Consider the following 22333-nt stretch of genomic DNA (forward strand, 5'->3'; position numbering starts at 1 on the left):
AAGAATGTTGATAAAAACACCCTGATGATACCAGTTGTTGTTAATGAGACCAAGGACACTGTCTAGCTTTCCAAGTCTTGCTAATATGCAGATGCAGGAAGCTGGACAAAAGACAGACAGAATAATTGACCCAAATTGGCCAAAGAGAGTATTCCATGCCATAAACGTCATGCTCAGTATATAAGTGGGGGTTGCCCATGGGAGGGGGCATCCATTCTTCCATGCCTTCTATTCTTCTTCCACCTCTCTCTTGCTTGCTGGCATCATTTCCTCTACCTTGCTGGCTTGCTTTCGCTCTTGCTTGCTGCTCCGTTTCGTTTCTGTGGTCACTGCTCGGGACGGGCTGTATCGGTCATTTGGACATCAGGTGGTGAGAAATTTTGTATTGTTCATTTTGTATATATTAATATCCTTATATTTTGTTATTATTGTAGTTTTTCTTTACTATTTTATTAAACTGTCTTCATCTCAAAGTTTTCCTTTCTTCCTGATTTCTCTCCCCCATCCCACTGGGTAGGGGGAGGTTGAGCAAGAAACCCTGTGGTGACTCGGGCTAAACCACCACAGCATGGAAGTTGGACCAGCTATCCAGAATAAAAGGATTGGAGAAAAAGGCCATAGTAGACACCATAAATATCTGAGGTGGCTTGTTGTGGAGACCCTTACTGCCCTCCTCACTCCCAGTGCTGTCTGTTAGAAAAGTGCACTCTTGGTCATATGCAACAAGGAAGCCTGTGAGGGTGCTTTACAGATCCATATTCTACCAGTATTGTCCTTTAGATGGCTCCAGTAACAACTCCACCCTGAAAACTTCCATTTCATCAGAGAAAGGTTCTGCAGGAACTAACTCTACTCAGAAATACAGTTCTCCTGAGGTGAAGAACCCAGAACAAAGCTCATTTGTTACTTAACCTGTTAGAAGATGACGTAGATGGTTGCTGAGCTGCACGCAAGTTTCTGCTGAATTTCTGTTGGGCTTGACCTCCATGGACGGAAGGAAGCTAAAGAATTCAGTGTAAAGCTAAGCACTAGTGAGCTATCATGCATCACACAAGGAGAAAAAGACAGGCCATAGTTGGTCTGAGAATCCAGATGTAGATATTTTTCCTTCATGGTCTGTAGGATCTCATTGGGTCCTGTTCCCAGCTGGGTAAAGAGGACAGCTCCACAGACAGCTCTTTCTTGATAGGCCATCCCCAAGCTGTAAAAAAAGGAGCCAGGATCTTATTCACATGCTGAGAAAACTTCTGTGCCCACAAGTTCATCTTAGAAGGTTTGTCTTTTGGGATGGTAGACATTTTCTGGTAGTAAGAGAGGAGGTGGGTGATAGGGTCCCAACCAAACCCTTCCTGCAACTGATGGAGAAGAATACAGTGTAAAAACAATGAACTTCCTATTTCACTTGCATTATTCCTGTGTTACAAGCAGAAGAAAATGCCATAGGTTTCTGCAGTGTCTAAGGAATGAATGTAAAGTTAGATGAAGTCATCCAACTTTCAGGCTTCAGAGCATAACTTTAAGTACTATAGTACAGAAAAGTACGCCTTCCCATTTGTGTGAGGGATTTCAGTGATGGTCCGTGTGGGGCCACTGTGGGAAATTACAAGCTGCACACAGCTGTGAGAACACGACCTTGGAGAGGGGGAGCTAGGAGGGTTGTTATTGAGCAGTATGTTACTGCAATCTGGGAATCGCTGCTAGCCAGCAGAGCACATACTCTGCCAGCCTTGCTGTGCTGGCCATGCGTGCATCAACACCTGGTCAGTACTCTTCCACTGAATCTGCTGAGGGTATAAACAGAGGTGGCTCAGGGCAGAGAAGAGGCGAAAGGACTCAGAGCACACTCTACAAACAGGGGACACCCTGAAGGTGCTGCGCCTACCTCCCTCCTCTGCTCTGACCCCGCTGATAATCACCCTCCTGCTCAGCGGTGTCTCTGGCTTAGTCGGGTTGGTAAGACTCTCATAAAGGGAAAACAATATGCTAGTAACTGCTTATGCTAGGAACTGTAACTGCTTATGCTAGTAACTGCTTATGCAAGGCTATAATAGAGCAATAAGTACTGTTGTGCTTTTAAATATCATATGTTGGGTGAACTTTGTGCATAGGAATCCTACGAACCGGTTACACCATTATACTGGCCTGACAAAACAAACAGATATGAAAGAGGGATTCAAAGCAGAAAGGTCAGCAACCAACTATACAAGCTGCTAATTTGGGCAGCAAAAATCTTCTTGTGCAGTGAAAGAGCATCAAAGACCACACTGACAGAGAACCTAGGAAGAAGGAGCACAAGAATCCAAGGAGTAATCAGAAAACAGGAAGGAAAGATTGTGAATAGGGCACAATTGGGCTAGAACAAGAACAAAAGGGATTCAGATAGAAAAACTCTTGTTGCATAAGTAAAGAATTTAAAGTAAAGAGGGAGAGGAAACCTACATTGTTGCTCAAGATGAGGTTACTGTGAAGAGTTAATTTGGAACAACAGCATGTCAGGATGTAGAAGGTCTACTCAATGTCCATAGTTCACCATTCAAGCCATGACCTACATCTTGCTCTCTGATACTAAGTAGCTTGACACTAAATTGCATTCCACAAATCATCCATCATGCTCAAACAGCTAAGCAAAAGACAGCACTTCCACATAAGGCAGAACAAACAGGCAGGTTATCTACCTCTGATAATCCCCTATTGATATAGAAACTCTTGGTGCTGACACTAGTTATGGACTAGGCAGTATCTTTTTGTGAGGAGGTTGGAGAGCTATGAGGAGGCTGAGGTAAGAGAGGAAGGGGTCTGGTCTTGTGCCAGGTCAAAAGCAGTAAGCCAACTTATACTGGAGGAGGTTCCACACCATGTTAGGTTATGTCTGAACTACAGAATGCAGGAGCATCTCCTAGACCTCTGTCGTAGTTCAGCCCCGATCGGACCAGACTACGCAGTTTCTCTCTCACTCCCCCCACCCTCCGAGAGAACAGGGAGAGAAAATATAAGGAAAAACGGCTCGAGGTTTGAGATAAGGACAGGGAGAAATCCTTAAAGTTACCGTCACGGGCAAAACAGACTCGACTTGGGGAAAACTATTCATTTATTACTACAAACAGCAGGATAATGAGACAGAGAACAAGATAACCTCCATCCACCCCTCCCTCTTCCCGAGCTTAACATTATCTCTACTACCTTCCCCTCCCGAGCGGCACAGGGGGGAAGAGGGAATGGGGGTTGTGGTCAGTTCATCACATGTTGTTTCACGCCGCTGTTTCATGGTCGGGGGAAGAACTCCTCGCATTCCTCCCCTGCTCCGTTGTGGGGTCCCACCCCTACGCCACAGTCCTTCGTGGAACTTCTCCGGCATGGGTCATCTCTTCCACGGGTGCAGTCCCTTCAGAACAGCTGTCCCAGTGGGCCCTCCACGGGCCACAGCCGCTTTCAGGCATCCACCTCCCCTGGTATGGGGTCCTTCATGGGCTCCAAGTGGATCTCTGCTCCTCCGTGGACCTCCATGGGCTGCAGGGGGACAACCTGCTCCACCATGGTCGTCACCACAGGCTGCAGGGGAATCTTGGCCAGGAGCCACATTACTCCTCCCCCTCCTTCTGAACTGACCTTGGCATCTGCAGCCGTTCCTCACAACAGGCTGGTAGATGTCTCTCAGGATCTTTTTTACATCTTATTCACTTCTTGCAGCCGGGCTGGACCGAGTCGGGCCCACTCGGCTGCCTGGCGAGAGGCCAGAGGGTGAGGCCTGCAAGGCCCATGAGGCCTGCGCCTCCCCCTCTGCGCCTCTGCCCCCACTCAGCTGCTTCACATCTTCTCTCCTCTCTCCTTTTTTTTCCTGTTTTCCCCTACTTAAATACGTTATCGCAGAGGCGTTATCACGGGACATTCTGCTACCAATTGGCTTGGCCTTGGCCAGCAGCGGGTCCGCCCTAGGCCCAGCCGAGTCCACTGAACAAAGGGGAGCGACTTCTAGCAGTTTCCTACAGAAGCTACCACCTTAGGCCCCCCCTCACTAAACAAAACCACGATAACCTCGAGTTCAAGTATCCATCGCAGACAGTTCCCAACTCCTTGTCACAACATGTCCACAGTGAAAACTGTCTGTTTCCTCCCCCGTTGCTAGTTTTCTATGGGAAGAAAACAGGTACTTCTGAGGGTGAACTGTGGCATATCCTGGACAACTGGGGGGAACCACTGCCCTGGAGCATGCTGCAAGTGCTGCTTCTTCCTAGTCTAAACAGAACCTTGGAGGTCTCTGACTTTACTCCAAAGCAAGCAGTGAGGAGGTGGAGACAGAACAGTACAGATAGTTTTGTTGTTCCATTTAAATCTGTAAATTTCTTGGGCCAATTAATTGATCTTCTAATTGTTTTATACTCTTTTTTGCAAGATCTGTGTTACATGCTTTAGTGACCATTCTGGAGAGGTAAATAGGTATCCAGGCTGAACTATGACAGACAGTATGCTCTATCAGGCAATGGCAAGACCAGAGGCATACCATGCTGCCATGCAAGCGTAAGAACCAGAGAGGAGTTGGACCTAAACAGGCCTGAAGAAGGGCAAAGACTTCCTGGATTGAAGGAATGTTAAAAGCATGTAAATGGCAGTCAAATGTAGGGCTCAAAGCAATGTGGAGACCATTCCACAGAAAAAAAAAAACCCAAAACATTATAGCTATAACAAAGACAGAATATAGACAGAATTGTAATTGTTCTTTCATGACATATTTATCCCGGCAGTCCTGTCAGTAGTGAGACAGGAGATGGGAGATCCGAGCCTATAGGGTGTGGGTGAGGCAGTGGAGCAGTGGCCAAACTGGTAAGGTAGAGTGGGAAAATTTCCCCTTTTGAAACTGTTCCACTCTGTATAACTATTTTGACATTCACTGCACCAGAGAAAACAGAGATTGACTCTTCAGCTTGATGATTCAGGCACTTCTCTGGGGTGATCTCAGGATCAATACTCCTCCAATAAATATTTTCTTGTTCGTATAACATGTGAGAGCTCCAGACAAGGGGGCTGAGGGATACTCACCTCACAACAGTCAGTAGCTTAAGCCATCATAATACACATTTGCCTTACAGTCTCCAGTTAAAATTAGATTGAGCAGTCTCTCCATTAGATTACTAGTTGCTACGAGGATTAAAGGAAAGGGAAAAATCTGTCTTACATGCTTCCCAAGAGAATGCACTTTAATCTAGGACAGCATTCGTGATTTAGAGTCTTGACCACAGTGAGGGATTCAGTTGCATATGCAGGAGAATAAGCTGAACCTGTCCCCGTGTCACTTGATGGACTACACAAGCTCCCTCAGTGCACTGCCTGATACGAACACCCCGATTCTGCTATGTTTTGTAAAGAGGAGCCTAGCCATGTAACTCACCAGGATACTGCTAGAAGACTGTCTCTTCTAGACACTTTACAATGCCAAGTTTTTTTCTGTCAACTAGCACAATAGCCCACAGGAAATCTGCATCAGATTAAAGAGCTGTGCCCAAGTTTGATCATCCTTTTCCCATGCTGCATAACAAGAAGCAGTTCCTGTTTCTTTCCTAGGCAGAATGATTAGTATATGGCACTAAGCTCTCTCCCTGAGTGGCTAAGACCCAGTCTGGCAAAGGAAGGTTTTCTGGAGACATCAGCATTAGACACTCTGTCTGTTTACCTCTCAGGTGCTTTCTGAACCCAAGACGAACCCAGACTGTAAGCAAAAAGTTAGAAAGCATGACAGCTACAATCACCAAGCTGCAGACATTCTTCTGACACAGGCTTCACTGACTGCAATAAGAATACACTCACTTTTCCCAGTTACCTGCAGGTATGTCTCCAGAGCAGTCCACACTTTCCACTCCTTAAGTTGAGCACCTTTCTTCAGATACTCTCTTATCCTTTCCTTCCAACACTGTGACCTAAGTGCCTGATGGGCCTGATGCCTAGGAATCCCCAGCACCTTCTCATGAACATAGACAGACCAGAGGTTGCAGGTGGCCTCTGTGGTATAAGGGGGAAACTCCCACACTTGCTGCTGTTGATTGTGTCCCAGCTCATGGATAGGACCCCAAAGACCAGTAGTTTGCATGTGCTTCATGTCTAATATCTCCGTCACTGAATCTAGGTGGCTCATGATGGGGTAGCCAGCATGCATCCAGCCTGCAGGAAAGAAAGGTACCAACACATGTCATAAGTGCTCATCCCAGTACTTCTTAGACATAAATGACTGTATTTTTTTTTTCATTTCTCTAGTGCCCTTCCTCCATCTCACAAACCATACATGAATGACAAATTTTTCCCTTTCTGAGATAAGGAAATACTACAAGTTTCACACTAACAAATAGTCAAATAAGCAGTGTAAAGGTAGTACTGAACTCTCAGTTAAGCACAGTTTTGCCTGCTTTCCCTTTTTATATATAAGCATACACTCACGGTTGGACTGAGGTCGAGATTTTAGAAGGAGGGAAAAAGCCTGACCATTGTCCAGAATACACATGAACTCTCACAAACTGAGCACAGTTGACATCAACCCAACCATGCAATAATGTGATTCAGCAACCTGGCAGAGCTTGAGTCTTCCTGTGTACAGTGTAGATACTGCAAGTCCACACTCCAGCAGTCAGCAGTGTGGATGAGACACATAGAAGTCACCGTTTGTCATGCTTAAGGGCTGCAAAGCTGATCATGCTTAAGCCTGTTCTTAACCTCACAGGACAGCTATTCTACAAACAACTTCCCAGCATCATGCTAGGCAACAATCTTGTGCTGCAAGATTGTTATGTCTCGTTGGTGTCTTCATCCCTAATTTGTTCTCTTCAGAGTCCTGTGGCTGAGGCAGGGAAAAAATAGAAATCAGGCTGTTGTCTCCCAGCTGCACTGACTCTGCAGTACATTCAAGAAGGAGAATGAGTAACTACATGTGAGTTAATGCCACTGCAGTCAGCAGCTCTGCCTCTTATCACAACCAGGCAGCAGAACATCTGAGTGAGACACCACCAGATTTGAATGCACAGAAGCATCTGAAAGGGTCAATATATTTTTTTAAGCCCTGCCCTACCATGTTTCCATTGTGATGGAGTCACTCACAATTATGCAAGAGTCACAGTCATTTAACACCTTATATATGTTCCCAGTCTGGTTTTAGCACAATAACCTTGAAGGAATAGACATTGCTGCAAAGAAGCCACTTGTCTCTTAGCCCTTGAGAAGGCCATATGGCAATGCACTTACCAAATGAGATCTGGACATCTGTCACAATCCTCTCTGGCCTTGGGAATTTTGTTGGTATGGCTGCCAATTTGCTTATTGCCACCATGATCTCATTCCACAAGGTCAGCAGCGGCTGTGGGTTCTCCATGTGGCGGATGCTGTCAGATGGTACTGTCAGGATGAGATTCTCAACAGCCATTTCTGCCCAGGGAGCAGAGTAATGCTGGATACAGGCTTTCCACTGGCTTTCACAGGTCTCCCCTGCATTGACAACACAGAAAATCAGTTAAGCACAGCTCTGACTTTTGAGAATGCTCCTAGAGGTCAAGCTGGAGAAAAAGACCACAGTCACAAAATTATCTTGGAAAACAGTATGTGATACTTGCAAGACTGTGGCAGCTGTTAACTAATTAGTCCTCCTTCTGTACTTAAGAAGTCTCCTCAGGCTCTTTTATGGATGGCATACAGACAGAAGAGGACTGGTATATACCAAAGTAGTAGCATAGCAAGAACAAATCCCAGTTTTCCAACGAGAATAAGAAGCATCAGGTTTCTCCAGTGTCTCTTAATGATCTCATTTCTTCTTCTCCAGCAGAGATTTGCTGAGTTGTTTCCTATAACAACCCAGGTTTTGCTTAGTTTGATAGAAGAGCAAGAATACAGCATACAGGACGACAAACTGATGGAAACACAGGAAATTCAACAGATTTACTGTAGAGACTGGAGATCGCCATATGGGGGCACAATAAAGCAGGCAGAACACAAAGCAAGCTTTGTGGCAGTGGTCAACCTGTCTCCCTCCAACACAATAGTTTCTATCAGAAATGATAACTCCAGCCTCCAAGAAATTTCCCTTTATACAAACCCTGCCCATTTTGTGACAGCTCCCTCACCTACCTCCTGCCATGTAGCAGGCACAGAGTGACTAAGTGACTTACCCAGAATCCTAGAGGACAACAAAGCAAGGAAACTAAATCTGGGTATTCCTAAACCCAGACATTCCTAAGATGTTTCTAAGCATGGGACCATCTTTCAGTTTGTCGTGGTTTTGTTTAGTGAGGGGGGGCCTAAGGTGGTAGCTTCTGTAGGAAACTGCTAGAAGTCGCTCCCCTTTGTTCAGTGGACTCGGCTGGGCCTAGGGCGGACCCGCTGCTGGCCAAGGCCGAGCTGATTGGTAGCAGAATGTCCCGTGATAACGCCTCTGCGATAACGTATTTAAGTAGGGGAAAACAGGAAAAAAAAGGAGAGAGGAGAGAAGATGTGAAGAAGCTGAGTGGGGGCAGAGGCGCAGAGGGGGAGGCGCAGGCCTCATGGGCCTTGCAGGCCTCACCCTCTGGCCTCTCGCCAGGCAGCCGAGTGGGCCCCACTCGGTCCAGCCCGGCTGCAAGAAGTGGAGAGGAGATGAGAAGTGAATAAGATGTAAAAAAGATCCTGAGAGACATCTACCAGCCTGTTGTGAGGAACGGCTGCAGACGCCAAGGTCAGTTCAGAAGGAGGGGGAGGAGTAATGTGGCTCCTGGCCAAGATTCCCCTGCAGCCTGTGGTGACGACCATGGTGGAGCAGGTTGTCCCCCTGCAGCCCATGGAGGTCCACGGAGGAGCAGAGATCCACTTGGAGCCCATGAAGGACCCCATACCAGGGGAGGTGGATGCCTGAAAGCGGCTGGGGCCCGTGGAGGGCCCACTGGGACAGCTGTTCTGAAGGGACTGAACTCTGTGGAAGAGATGACCCACGCCGGAGCAGTTCCACAAAGGACTGTGGCCCGTGGGAGGGACCCCACGATGGAGCAGGGGAGGAATGTGAGGAGTTCTTCCCTCGACCATGAAGCAGCGGCGTAAAACAACGTATGATGAACTGACTGCAACCCTCATTCCCTCTTCACCCTCTGTGCCGCTCGGGGGGGGGGAAGGTAGTAGAGATAATGTTGAGCTTGGGAAGAGGGAGGGGTGGATGGAGGTTATCTTGTTCTCTGTCTCATTATCCTGCTATTTGTAGTAATAAATGAATAGTTTTCCCCAAGTCGAGTCTGTTTTGCCTGTGACAGTAACTTTAAGGATTTCTCCCTGTCCTTATCTCAAACCTCAAGCCGTTTTTCTTATATTTTCTCTCCCTGTTCTCTCAGAGGGTGGGGGGAGTGAGAGAGAGACTGCGTAGTCTGGTCCTGATCGGGACTGAACTACGACACAGTTACAGGGATAGCAGCATCTGCGAGCAGCACTAAGGAGAGAAAGGTAAACAAACCTACCAAGCTTGAAGAAAGGAGCTCTGACTGCCCCTTCTACCATGATGGGCACTTTACCCAGGACACTCCTTGCTGGTACTACGATGTAAATGAGGCCAGCCCAGAGGCAGGAAATAGACTGTTTCTGGCAGGCAATATCACAGGTGTGTGTCACTACTGGGGCCCGTTTCAGCTCTGTGGCTTGAGACAGGTCATCCATGTGACACCCAATCTGCACCTACAAACAGAGGGTAAGAACAGCTGGTCAAAGGGTTCTGAATGTGACCTGGCAGACTGACTGCAACACCCTGAGCCACCTGCTGCAGCACCATCCTTGCAGGGCATGCATGCATAAGCAGCCTTCTGACTCTAGCCTAGTTCAAGCTTTCAGCATGTGGAAACCAGAAGCAGCAAAACAAGTGAAAAAAGCCAGTGGAGCTCACTGCTGTCCCTGTCTCCGACAGTCCTACAGCTATACTCCCATTATTGCTGGGTCAACTATATCCTTCAGGGTACTTTCACTGCATTGTACTTGCATTGATCATTCTTTCACCCTTCACCAACATTAGTCACATCCATGTGTTGGAAAGATGTAATCACTGCTGGCTTATTTTACTGTGCCTCTTCCTTGGTCCTCAAACAGTAAAACAAAGAGCATGTGGCTGCAGGATCAGACAGACACATGTGAGTTAACCTTGCATTTAAGCTGCAGGCAGCTCACTGCAAAAAAAGTATCCAAGCAGGTAAGCATTTATCTGCTTTGTACTTTGCAGGGAACAAGATCCCATGTAACTAGTTTATATCTGATCTGGATACATCTACATAAGCAATAGTGACAGCATTGCTATGGCTACATGTAGCATTGCTCACATCTACATAAGCAGTTACAGCACTGTGAGAGTTCTCTTTGCACGACAACAAAACAAATACAGCCGCCCTCAGGCAGCCTTACTCAATTATCCCATCAACACACAGAAGTAAAAGGAATGCAACAAAAGAGAGTGGGAAATAAGGGGGAAAATTCTGACAATGCATTGAAAGTGCCACAGGGTGGCAGCAGTAGGAAAGGGGGGGAAAGGCAGCAAAACCAGTAAGGAGAAAAGTATTCTCCATGCTGTTTTTGAGTGCTCACCTGCCAAATACATTGGTGTAAACAGAAGCCAAACTAGAGACATCTTACCTTCAGATCAGCACCGAGCACCAGGCAAGGGAATGTTATAACTGCTGCGTGCCCTTCAGGAAGGTAGAGTCCTGTACTCCTCCAGGCTGTCTTGCCTAAAAGGTAAGACAACACAGAACAGCCAAGCACTTCTTCAGCCTGACACTACGGATTCTTGAGATTTCAAGCTGCAAGACAAGAATCTTCCATCCTTTTCTTTTCCCTTGCTCTACACTCACAGAACTGTCTCATGTTTTGCCCAACCTGTCAGAAATACAGTTTGAAAGCAATAGAGTAGCAGTGTAAACAAGCTCACCACACAAATGTGAACTTCTGGAAATGACAAGTTAAAATGTGTTTACTAGTATCTTTTAAAAATAAGAAAAAAAAATAAAAGAAACCTAAACCCCAACACCTTCACCACTCCTCTTACCCTAAAGCCCTTATAAGAGGTGCATACTGCAGTGGTATTAAACATGGTTGAAGTTGTAATAGTCATAAAACATTTCCTAAATAACAGACTGACAGTGACACCACATTTTTCCTTCCTGACTGGTCCAGCACAAGCTGGGGCCCAGATGAATTACCATTTCTAGCTGACTGAAGTTATGAGAAAGGCTAAAAGGACTGTCCTATGCTAGGCGTAACTGTAAAATGGGTACCTCACCATACCACTACAATTCAGCATGTTGCTAGACAGTCTTCCCACGGAAATACAAGTCTCCTCTGCCTAAATCTCTGTAAATACTTGCAATACACAGTGCAAAACCAATCTGTCTTTACTGTACTGATCAGGCAAAATCCACTCCCTAGTTCTGACATAAAGGTTACTCAAGCATATTTCAACATAAACAGCAAAAATCCTAAGAACTGAACTGTCATAAATCACCAAACTTACAACCTTTCCTGTCCTCCAAGAAAGCAGGATTGGTTTTGTCAAGCAAAACTTAATTCAAGGAAAAATGCAAATTAGACCTATCACAATGTTTCACCAATTCATTTCAGTTTTGCTGAATTTGCAACAAAGGCAGTTTTGAAATGGTGTTCAGAGTTCGCTAGCAATTCTTTCTTTTTGATTTATGGGAAATTACAAAATTCTAAATATTTCTGGTCTAACAAAATACTGTGTTCAATTCAATGCATTCAGTTCAGCCAACCCTAACATTTTTTCCCTTTTCTCCTGACCCATTAGTGAGCAGTTACTCTGCAACTTTTCTCTCCACATATCCTCTGCACTCAGACATCACCGCTCCAGAACAGTCTCTTTCAACTCATTAGAAGAGTTTGGAAACAACTCCTCTCAATCATATTCCGATACAAAGAAATCAAGATCAGTCTGTCCAGGGGATAATACCTTAGTAGTGGAATTTAACCTAGAGTTTAAACACATCAGTTGTGAGCAGGAATCTCAGCAAGGTTGTATAGATACAAGGCCTAAGCTTAGACAAATCATTCAGGGAGTAATTACCAAATACCTTGGCTTTGCAAGAAGTTGCCATCATGCTTCCAGCCTCTTGTTTTCACCTCCAAAACCAGACCATTACTCCATCAAATGTGTTGATACAACAAGTTGTGAGACTGTGCTATAACTCAGGCTGAAATTATCTAGATAAAAAAATAAACCTTTTGTTCCTAACTCCTACCTCTTCATAGGATGGCCCCACAGACGGCAGTACCTGCACAACTATGGCAACAACAACCTGCAGTGTAGAGCCCAGGGTTTCTCAAGGAAGTTTTCTTGCCAAAACCATTGTGCTGTGCAAGTACCCTGAGGTGCCTCTGTTAGGTGGTTCTTCTCCTCCAAGTGCCTGTGCACCAACAGGGAGGAAGCAGGACTTTCACGAAGTGTTTCAGAGTGCTGAAATCAGGGCTGGTCAGAAAGGAAGCCTCTCTGCCACTACACAGAGGTCAGCCTCCTCACAAGCCCACAGTGAAATTGCCTATGTTCAGACGTACATAGACACATGCACACCAAGGACAGGCACCCCACCGATCCTGGCAACGGGATGCCTCAAGAGGAAGGGAGATACTCCTCACCTGGGTTTGTGCCATCAATTTCCACACTGATGAGGCAGGCACAGACCCCACCAGCAGATTTCTGCAATAGGGCTGCACTGTCCATCATGTTGAGGGACAGCTCGGTCACCATGCAGAGAAGAACTGCTTCTTTGGAATTGCTTTTGACAGGGCAGTGCCTGCTGACCTGTGGGATCCCACTTCTCTGAAGCACTTTGGTCAGAATGCAGTGGAGCGAGGCATATGCAGGGCAGTCGTGGGCTGAGATGTGCAGAAAGGCAGTGCAGTCTTGTGCTAGCCTTCAGAGCCAGTTCTTCAAGGGGTCCTTGAGCTCCCTTGTGCTTGTCTACATGCCTGTTGAAAAGAGCAAGCGCCTTGAGGAAGTGGTAGTACTCCCCAGACCCTATGACTGGGTGCTTAGCTGCCTGGACACTCTGCCCCAGGATTCTCAGTCCAAAACAGTTGAGGATTTTGTTGCCAGGGTATTTTGCCACAGCAGCTTTGCCATGGTTCTGGGAAGCCCAGTACCAGGCCTGGCCTTCAACTAGTAGGCCACCTCCCTCTGCTACAAAAGCATGAACCCTCTCTGCCTCTCGGTTGCTGTAAGAAGCACAGCAGTAAGTACACACCGATGTTGCCTGTCAGCTGTGACACCTGAGACTTCACCTCTTCCTGAGAGAGGAGGCTATGCATTTCCTTCAGGCTGGCATGCACACCCACCAGCCCCTTTCTCCCAGCATCCAGCCATTGGACAGCATTAAGCAGGAATCCGGCCAGCTTTGGGGAGAACAGCTGGCTTTCATGGGTTGCCACCACAACACGGCCTCGGCCATAGCGTGGCCGCAGCTAAGAGGCAGTGGTGTGAGCAGGCAGAGCGGGAAGAAGAGTACACCATGCGCCAGCAAGATGGAGGGTATGTCCCCATTCGATACACCATCTCCGATACACCACACAGCAGAAACTCAGCATCAAGGCCGAGGTTGGCCTGGTGCCTGCAAAACCAAGAGAGGTCCAGGTTAGCCCCCGTCCCAGAATCCTTTGCAAAAAAAAGCCACCTTGTCCATCCCTGCCTCTTCTTCCTCCCTCATCCTACTATATCATGTTGCCAGTTCTTTCATTAAAAAAAAAAATAAATCCATCAATACCTCACTTTTCCCCTTTTAAAGCCTCAGGTTTTGCAGCCAAGCAAATCTGTAAGAATCTCAGCACTCATTTAAAAAAAGGAGACAAAGATGAGATCAAAAGGAAGTTTACAGACCTCTGGCTTTGCAGAGCAGCTTGAAAATCTAAATACATTGCAGAAACTCAAAAATCAGAAGACTTTTCATATGTTTAAAATTGCAAGTTTAAACTGCAAGTCATGTAGGAATTGGCACATCCCCTATAACAGAAGCTTTCCCCATTTACCCCACCCTAGTCATTATAAACTAGGCAAGCCCAAAGGATTTCTCCCAGTGTCTGCCACTGTTGAGAACTGAAGAAAGGATAGCTAGGCCAGATGGGCTAGATGGAGAGGCAGACACACAGCTAGACAAATAATGAATGACTAGAAGTTGAATCAGGGCACTAACACATAGTCCTCACACTACCACAGGCTGGTCTCCACAATATAAAGAGATTACACTGTGCAAGGCCCTCTTAATCTCTGCTATTACCACATAACTCCTATATGTCACTGTGGAGAAGGACATGTTGAATTGCTCTCATATGCCTCATTTACACTTTCTCCTGGTTCTGCTAAGCACAGTTTCCGTACAACAACTGTAAAGAATCTGTTGTTATGTGGCCAACTCAGTAAGAGTAAATGATGCTGCCCTTCTGCATGCCCATAGGACAGAAATTAAATCTGCAGCTCTCCTTTGGTTATTACTTTACTGAGATCTTTCACACAGAGTATGCATCCAGGCATATGGCACAGCACTTGCCTTAAGGCTGCAGTCCGATTCTCTGTGTGTTAAGCAAAGGCGAGCAGGAAGGTCCAGACGCAGAAAGGTGTTGTGTTGCATAGAAATTAGTTAGCTAAATTCCTCCGTGGACCCAATCAAAATCACCACAAAAGCATGCTAAACAAGATGTAATTCACCCTTAGTTGCCATTTAAAGTCTTGTTAATTGCTATGTAATTCTCCTCTGCTTGAATTCACCCAGCACCCTCTTCCATGCACTGTACATGAGGTGGTGGGAACATGCCCATGCACTGCAGGTGGGAACAAGAATCAGCACATTTTAATTACGTAACTTCTTTTGTTAGCTGTCCTAAGCACTTCACTGAATTCAACCGCAGAGCTTTCTACTACCTTTATTAGGAAACAAATTGAGCACCTAGTAAGTATCAAAACCAATTATTTGTTCAAAAATATTAGAAATTTAGTATTGTATATCCACAAGGCAAAGACTGTGAAAGAAAGACTTGCAGGGAATTTTATTGTAATTGTTGCAGCTTCCACTGCAGTGAAACGGAGCTGAAGCACAGCAGTGCTCGTACTCCTCTGTGCCCACTGTGCCTTGTGTAACTCAGCAAAAAGTGGCAGGAGACACAGCCTGGCACACCTGCTCATGAAGGCAGGTGGAAGGCAGCAGAGCAATGCCCAGGATTCCGCTGCCTGGTCAGCTGTGCAATACAAGTCACAACAGCCCTGAGTTTTGCACCTGCTATTCCAGGACTGAAGGGGCCAGGCTGGAATCCCAAATAAACAGAGCTGGAAGATTTCCTGCCCACAGCCTGTGTCACATGCTGAGAAGGGAGGTGGCATCTAGCTCGACTCCTCAGCTCTGCGCCAGCCCCAGGGTTTCACTTGCAGAAGGTGAATTTCTGCAAGTAACAGGCTAAGCAGGTTTAGCAGCTGCCAGCCAGATGCCTGGCCCAGAGGGCTGGCCTGGTGCTCCACCTCCAACCTGGTTTTGAGCTGTGGGAAAGTTGCCCTGAACGTACACATGTGTGGGGAGAGGCAGAGGAGTTCCTTCTCCTGTTTCCTCCCTGTGTTGCTGTGTGTTGCACTCAGGCACACCTGGTCAGGCAGACTGCTCTAAAAGATGGCTCCCCTCCTTTCCTTCCCCTTGAACTAACTTACCAGGCCTGGCCCAGCTGCCCTGGAAGCAATCAAAGACACCATTCTCTCCAACTGCAAACAGCGGGAAGGTCCCCTTGAATAGTAGCATTCCATCCTGGCTATTAAAGAACCAGCATTCACCATCATCCTCATCTCTCACCTCAAGAATCTTCTATAAACACCTCACCTGCATAACCTGATCAGTTTTTTAAACAGAGATCAATTTCAGATACTCAAAGGACAAATAATGGGATCTTGGGAATTTTCTTGGCGACTTTGAAGATGCCTTTCTCCACAGCATTTCCTGTGAAATATACGCCAGCCACACTGGTCATCTGGTTCCCAGGGAATTCAAACAGCACCTTCTCCTTGCCATGTCGACTAGCCCAGTACCAGGCTTGGCTGCCAATGAGCAGCCCTCCACTCTCCTTTACAAAGCCAACCGGGTCTCCTGCCTGTCTGCTGTCATAGGTGTCTACACAGTACACCCCCAGAGAGGAGTTGAGCTTTGCCCCAGCCTGTACTATGGTGTCAGCCCTGAGCAGCAGCTGCAAGAGGGAATCCAAATGATGATGGACTCCAACCAGGGCCTCAGAGGAAGCCTTGAGCCACTCCACAGCATTTCTGAGGAACTGGGAAAACTTGGAGTCCTTCAAGATTCCTTCATGGGAAACAACCACCATCCAGCCCTTCCCATACCGCAAAATGGCAATCAGAACTTGCTGCTTAGAGCTCACAAGCACAGGGTAGGCATCCTCTCCAATAAGTAGCAGCTCACAAGGAACAAAACTGTCAGTGAAGTCCTACGGCCCAACGCCATACACTAAGCTCATAGGTGGCAGAGGGTTTCATCTTCAGGTCACTGCTATCTGGTGGAGAGAAGACAAACATTCATTACCCCATGGCTCAGCAATAAAGAACAGCTGTAACAGTCCTGTGTGGTCATTTCTTTGTTATCTAGCAGGAATTCCAAACAAATGGGAATCATTTACTGGAAGCAGCTTTATGGACACAATTTTTTCAGGGATTTGAGATTTTTTTTTGTTTGTTTTCTTGTTCAGCTTTGTTATCACACTATTTACCATTTCAACAGAAGCAACAAGTATATTAAGATGATGGAGGAAAAGAAAATGACTGTTTCAACGAATTCTGCTATGCATCATGGAAGAGAATAGGGAAATAAAGGTATTCACTTTCTCACTAACAATTTATTTGGAGAGGGAGAGTGCCAGAGGCTCCAGGAAGTCTACTAGGAACTTGCCTGGTAGAGGTGGTTTACATCGAAACCGCCAGAAAATGAAAAGACCTTATCAACACAACACACACCATAATTCATAGAATCATAGAATGGTTAGGGTTGGAAGGGACCTTCATAGGTCATCTAGTCCAACACCCCTGCAAGGAGCAGGGACATCTTCAGCTAGATCAGGTTGCTCAGAGCCTCATCCAACCTGGCCTTGAATATTTCCAGGGATGGGGCATCCACCACCTCTCTGGGCAACATGTTCCAGTGTTCCACCACCCTCATTGTAAAAAAAATTTTCCTAATATTTAATCTAAATCTATCTCCCTCTATTTTGAAACCATTACCCCTAGTCCTGTCACAACAGGCCCTATGGAAGAGTCTCTCCCCATCTTTCCTGTAGGCCCCCTTTAGGTACTGGAAGACGGCCTGCAGTTGTGTCTGCTCTGGGTCTAATGAGTACACGTCCTTCCTTCTCTCCACATGTCAGGGCAATCCCAGGCCCACATATAGGCTGGGTGGAGAATGGATCAAGACCAGCCCTGAGGAGAAGGACTTGGCAGTGATGATAGATGAAAATCTCAACATGAGCTGGCAATGTGCCCTTGCAGCCCAGAAGGCCAACCGCATCCTGGGCTGCATCAAAAGACACGTGGCCAGCAGGTCGAGGGAGGTGGTTCTGCCCCTCCATTCTGCTCCCGTGAGACCTCACCTGGAGTACTGTGTCCAGTTTGGAACCCCCAATATAAGAAGGATGTGGACCAGCTGGAGACGGTCCAGAGGAGGGCCACAAAGATGATCAGAGGGCTGGAGCACCTCTCCTGTAAGGACAGGCTGAGAGTTGGGGCTGTTCAGCCTGGAGAAGAGAAGGCTCCAAGGAGACCTTCTAGTGGCCTTCCAATACCTAAAGGGGGCCTACAGGAAAAATGGGGAGAAACTCCTCAGCAGGGCCTGTTGCGATAAGACAAGGAGTAAAGGTTTTAAAATAGAGGGAGGTATATTCAGATTAGATATTAGGAAAAAATTCTTTCCAATGAGGGTGGTGGAACAGTGGAACAAGTTGCCCAGAGAGCTGGTAGATGCCCCATCCCTGGAAACATTCAAGGCCAGGTTGGATTAGACTCTGAGCAACCTGATCTAGTGGAAAATGTCCCTGCTCCTTGCAGGGCGCTTGGAGTAGATGAGCTTTAAAGGTCCCTTCCAACCCTAATGATTCTATGATTCTATATTCTTATAAAGAAAGGCAGTATCTACACTGCAAGAATAAGTGGGCTCTTATTAAGCATACAAGTGAGAGCCGGGGCTGATGTTAGGGCAGTAATGTACTCAAGCTCTGCCCTGCCAGAGGATCAGGAACTCAGCCTTAGCCGGTGTGTGATCATGTGCATACAGCATCCAGGGTAACTGTGAGGCTGGGCCACTTGAGAGTGAGCTCAAATTTGTGTTAACTTGTAGACAATGTCTCTCAAGACAGAACATATCAGGTATGTTCTGCATGCTTCTCCACCCTTTTCAACACCTGTGAAAGCATAAGTACCATGAAGTCACCAACAGGGTAGGCTAAAGCAGTAACCCATGAAATATAAAGATAAGCAGTGTGCAAGAATGGTGGTGAGATGAAGCAAAAAATTCAGGTGCAATGGATTGCATGCAAAAGAGCATATAGCACTTAAACTTGGACAAAAAGCTTTCTTAAAGAACTGCTCAAAACTATGGTAAAAGAAGGCACCCAGTGGAGATCATAGAATCATAGAGTGTCTTGAGGTGGAAGGGACTCATAAGGATCATCAAATCCAACTCCCTGCTCCTCACAGGACTACCTAAAACTAAATCATATAACTAAGAGTGTCATCCAGACGCTCCTTGAACTCTGACATGCTTGGTGGCATGACCACTTCCCTGAGGAGCCTGTGCCAGTGACTGACCTCCTTCTCAGTAAAGAACTTCCAGTACCTCAAGGGGGCCTACAAGAAAGATGGGGAAAGGCTGTTTAGTAGGGCCTGTTGCGATAGGACGAGAGGTAATGGTTTTAAAATAGAGGGGGGTAGATTTAGATTAGAAATTAGGAAAAAATGTTTTACAATGCGAGTTATAGAACACTGGAACAGGTTGCCCAGAAAGGTGGTGGAGGCCCCATCTCTGGAAACGTTCAAGGCCAGGCTGGATGAGGCTCTGAGCAACCTGACCTAGTCAGGGATGTCCCTGCTTCTTGCAGGGGGGTTGGACTAGATGACCTTTGAAGGTCCCTTCCAACCCTAACCATTCTATGATTCTATGATTCTAACTTTTTCCAAATGTCCAATCTGAACTTCCCGTGATGCAGCTGGAGAAGTGGGAGGCAGTCAAGCAAGAATGCTTGCATGGAAAAGACAAACTTAGAAAAAAAATACATTTTAAAAAAAAGCCTGTCTAATGTTACATAACAAAAGTAAAAGAAAAAAAAGCTAAATACATCAAAGGAAAATAAAGCCAAAGAAGAAGTAGATTAGGCTGTAAATTAATGACAGCTCTAAAATTAGGTCAAGAAAGCAATTACCAAAGGAAGTTATTGTATTTATACTTTTTCTACAATTATAGTGTTAAGAGTTATTAGAAAACAGGCTGAAAACTGAGAAAAAATTTAAAATAGTATTTTTTTTAGTAAGAATACAGCAGAATCAATCAGGCAATTGCCATCTGTACTTGCTGTTATTGGTCTTATTTGCATACAGCACTTTACAGCAGCAAATTACAAAACACTACAATTTCCAAGCTTAGTAAAATGCTGCTGTATTTTAAGGAAAAAAATTGTAATTGCCCATCCTTTCTGGTGGTGCTAACATGCACGCATTAGGGTACACTCAGTGGCTGACAGGATGCAAAGAAATAGAAAATGTGAATGTCTAAACATACATCTGTCAATCAATCTTACTTGCTTTTAAAGATAAGGCATGGAAAGAACAAAATGAAAGCAGTTGATGACATCTCTCTAGGTATTTTAAAATATTTTTGCATTTGGAAAGCTAATTAACATCTTAATTAAAATGAATTTTACTAACTTGTTATGAACTGAAAGCAGGCTGATGGGCTATGATCAGTAAAGACAGGAATATACTGAATCAGAAAAAATGTCTATACAAAAAAGTGCTATTTAGTCTTTTTAAAAATCTGCATCTGTGATCTAAACAGGAAAGCACATATCACATAAATGAAATTAACAAATAATATAAAGTAATACGCAGAAGCACAGTTGAATAAATCATAGCCTTACTAGAAAGTAATTTTCAAAGAAATAGAACTTGCCTAAATACAAGTCCTATGGCCTGTAGTTTTAGAAAAGTGTTGACATCTATTGGTGAACAAGGAGCAGAGCAGCTCAGAAATCTCTACGAACTGCAGATACAGACACTTCCCACTGGAGGGGTTGAGTCTTATTTGCATGCCTGCTATGTAACAGCTCAGATCATTTCCTTTTAAAAGTTTCTAGGTTTTGAAACAGGGGATAAGTGTAATGCCACTGTTTTCATTTGAAAAGGAACAGAGAAGAGGTCTAATGCTGTTTTTGCATGTGGGCCACACCAATCTATTGTAGTCTGCAGTAACGTGGTAAAGGTTAAGGAAAAACAACTTTGTCTCTTCTAAACTACAAGGACAGCATAGGACTTGTTTTGCTATATACTGCTGGGGAGCAAGGGAAAGCAGGGATACTGGGACAGCTCACTCAAGCTGTGAATGAAGAACGGGCAGGGTGTAACTCAGGTGGCGGACAGCGGCTGACATCCTTAATGACCTATCACAGACATGTCACATGAACTAATGGTGTAGGGTCAGACTGATTAAGGTTTGTGCCCTACTGTGGACTTCAAGGGTAGCACCACTTATTGCAAGAAATGAATGTGCAATTCACATAAACTGAACATTGCTTCTTTCTTATCATGTACCATTAAATTTTCTAATGCAACAAGCAGAAGTATTATAAACTATCCCTGATCTCTTAAATCATATTCTTTTCCAACTCCATGTAAGTGTGACACACCAACAGGGGAGCATCCGGGGTTCCTTTTGGATTCTGAGACTAACCAAGCAATCACTCAGAAGAAATGTATGCCAAGTAAAAAAAGTAACATTTACTTAGTTCTTCATTACTGCAGCTAGATAGATATTTACAATCAGTCAATGTTTTAAGGCCTTATTTCAAATAACATGGGTGCACAAATTATCGCTTTTGCCCATGTCCTACAAGCTATCCCTCTGGTATGTTTCCCTAGGAATGTCCTCACCACACTAGAGCCACACTGGGTCAAATCGCATCTTCCCTGGCAGTTGGCATCAGGGGCATCCCTGCCAATGGCTGGGCCATTGGTCTGCCTGCCAGCTGGAGGTAAGCCACAGCCTGTCATGGCAGGGCTTTGGTCAACCTACACAGTGCAGTGACTCCAGCCATGACACATCCAGGAAGCCTTTGACAGCAGCCCAAAGGTCCTTCCTTCTTGATGGGCTAGGCCACTCTGAGTCCTCCCCTTGCCTGTGCAGGACCTATCAATAAAGCTAGAGCTAAGCTGCATTGCTCTACACCATCTTTTATGTTTTATGTCCAAGCCTCCTCATCAATAGCAACTCTTTACATAAACCTATTCATAAATCTAGCACGTTGCAGACTAGCTTTAGATAGGCTTCATGTCTTGGGAGGCTGTTCTGGACTTTTGCTGCAATTAATTGTTTTTCAGGACATTTTACTGCCCAGACTATTCCCTGCTATTTTAGGCAATCGTCTCACTTGTTTTTTGCTCTGCCTGAAAACTATTGCCAAAATTTTCATTTTCACCTCTCCTAAGCATACCCATCAAGTTCTGAAATCTTTCCTTTGTATTCTCCCCACTTTGCTTAGTTACTGTCTTTAGTTTCAAAATTGTCTCTTCTGAAAACAGGTCTGACATGACATTAAGGCTCCTTTCCAACACTGTGGTACTATAAACATGTCTTAAAAGAGGCTTAAAATTAGGCTTAAAAGACAGAGGAGACTCTTTTGACCTGCCTTCCATCCATCCATACCTTAGTGAAAGCACTGACATCACCTAAAACACTCACTGCCTTTTTTTCTACTATCTCTGCCCCTTTTCCATAAAGCCTTTTGCATACAGCCTGCTTTCAACTTTGGTCTGTGGCACCCTAAGGGCACCACCCTTAATATATAAGCAGTCTTTGAAAAGTTACTAAGGGACATAGCCTGCAGTACTGGGTTTAAATTTCTTATGTAAGACTTTGCACTGCTATGCTGAAAACAGGGGAATGGGTGAAAATATGAGATACATAACATCTGGAAGAGATCTCCACTAAAAGATCTCCTTTCCTTTTTACTATTTATCACTTCCTAAACTGGGTTCTAGACTGTTTAGCGGCTCTAGCTAATTTGGCACCATTTCTACATACTGCAATTTTAAAAAAAAAGATTGATTATGAAGTGT

At 45.4% G+C, this 22333-nt stretch overlaps 1 protein-coding gene across 1 annotated transcript; it reads right to left on the reverse strand.

The window, feature by feature from the left end:
• Positions 1 to 1109: 1109 nt before the first annotated feature.
• Positions 1110 to 16498, reverse strand: LOC104475630 (TRPM8 channel-associated factor 2-like). The gene is given in 14 exon segments (XM_086749636.1): positions 1110 to 1355; positions 5813 to 6150; positions 7222 to 7461; positions 9447 to 9660; positions 10603 to 10697; positions 12619 to 12934; positions 12936 to 13217; positions 13219 to 13434; positions 13436 to 13463; positions 13465 to 13531; positions 13534 to 13589; positions 15829 to 15833; positions 15889 to 16474; positions 16476 to 16498. Coding segments are annotated over 14 exon segments (2712 nt in total).
• Between the last annotated feature and the right edge of the window lie 5835 nt (positions 16499 to 22333).

The sequence above is a fragment of the Chlamydotis macqueenii genome, chromosome 1 (genome assembly GCF_036417535.1).
Source record: "Chlamydotis macqueenii isolate bChlMac1 chromosome 1, bChlMac1.mat, whole genome shotgun sequence".
Classification (NCBI taxonomy): domain Eukaryota; kingdom Metazoa; phylum Chordata; class Aves; order Otidiformes; family Otididae; genus Chlamydotis; species Chlamydotis macqueenii.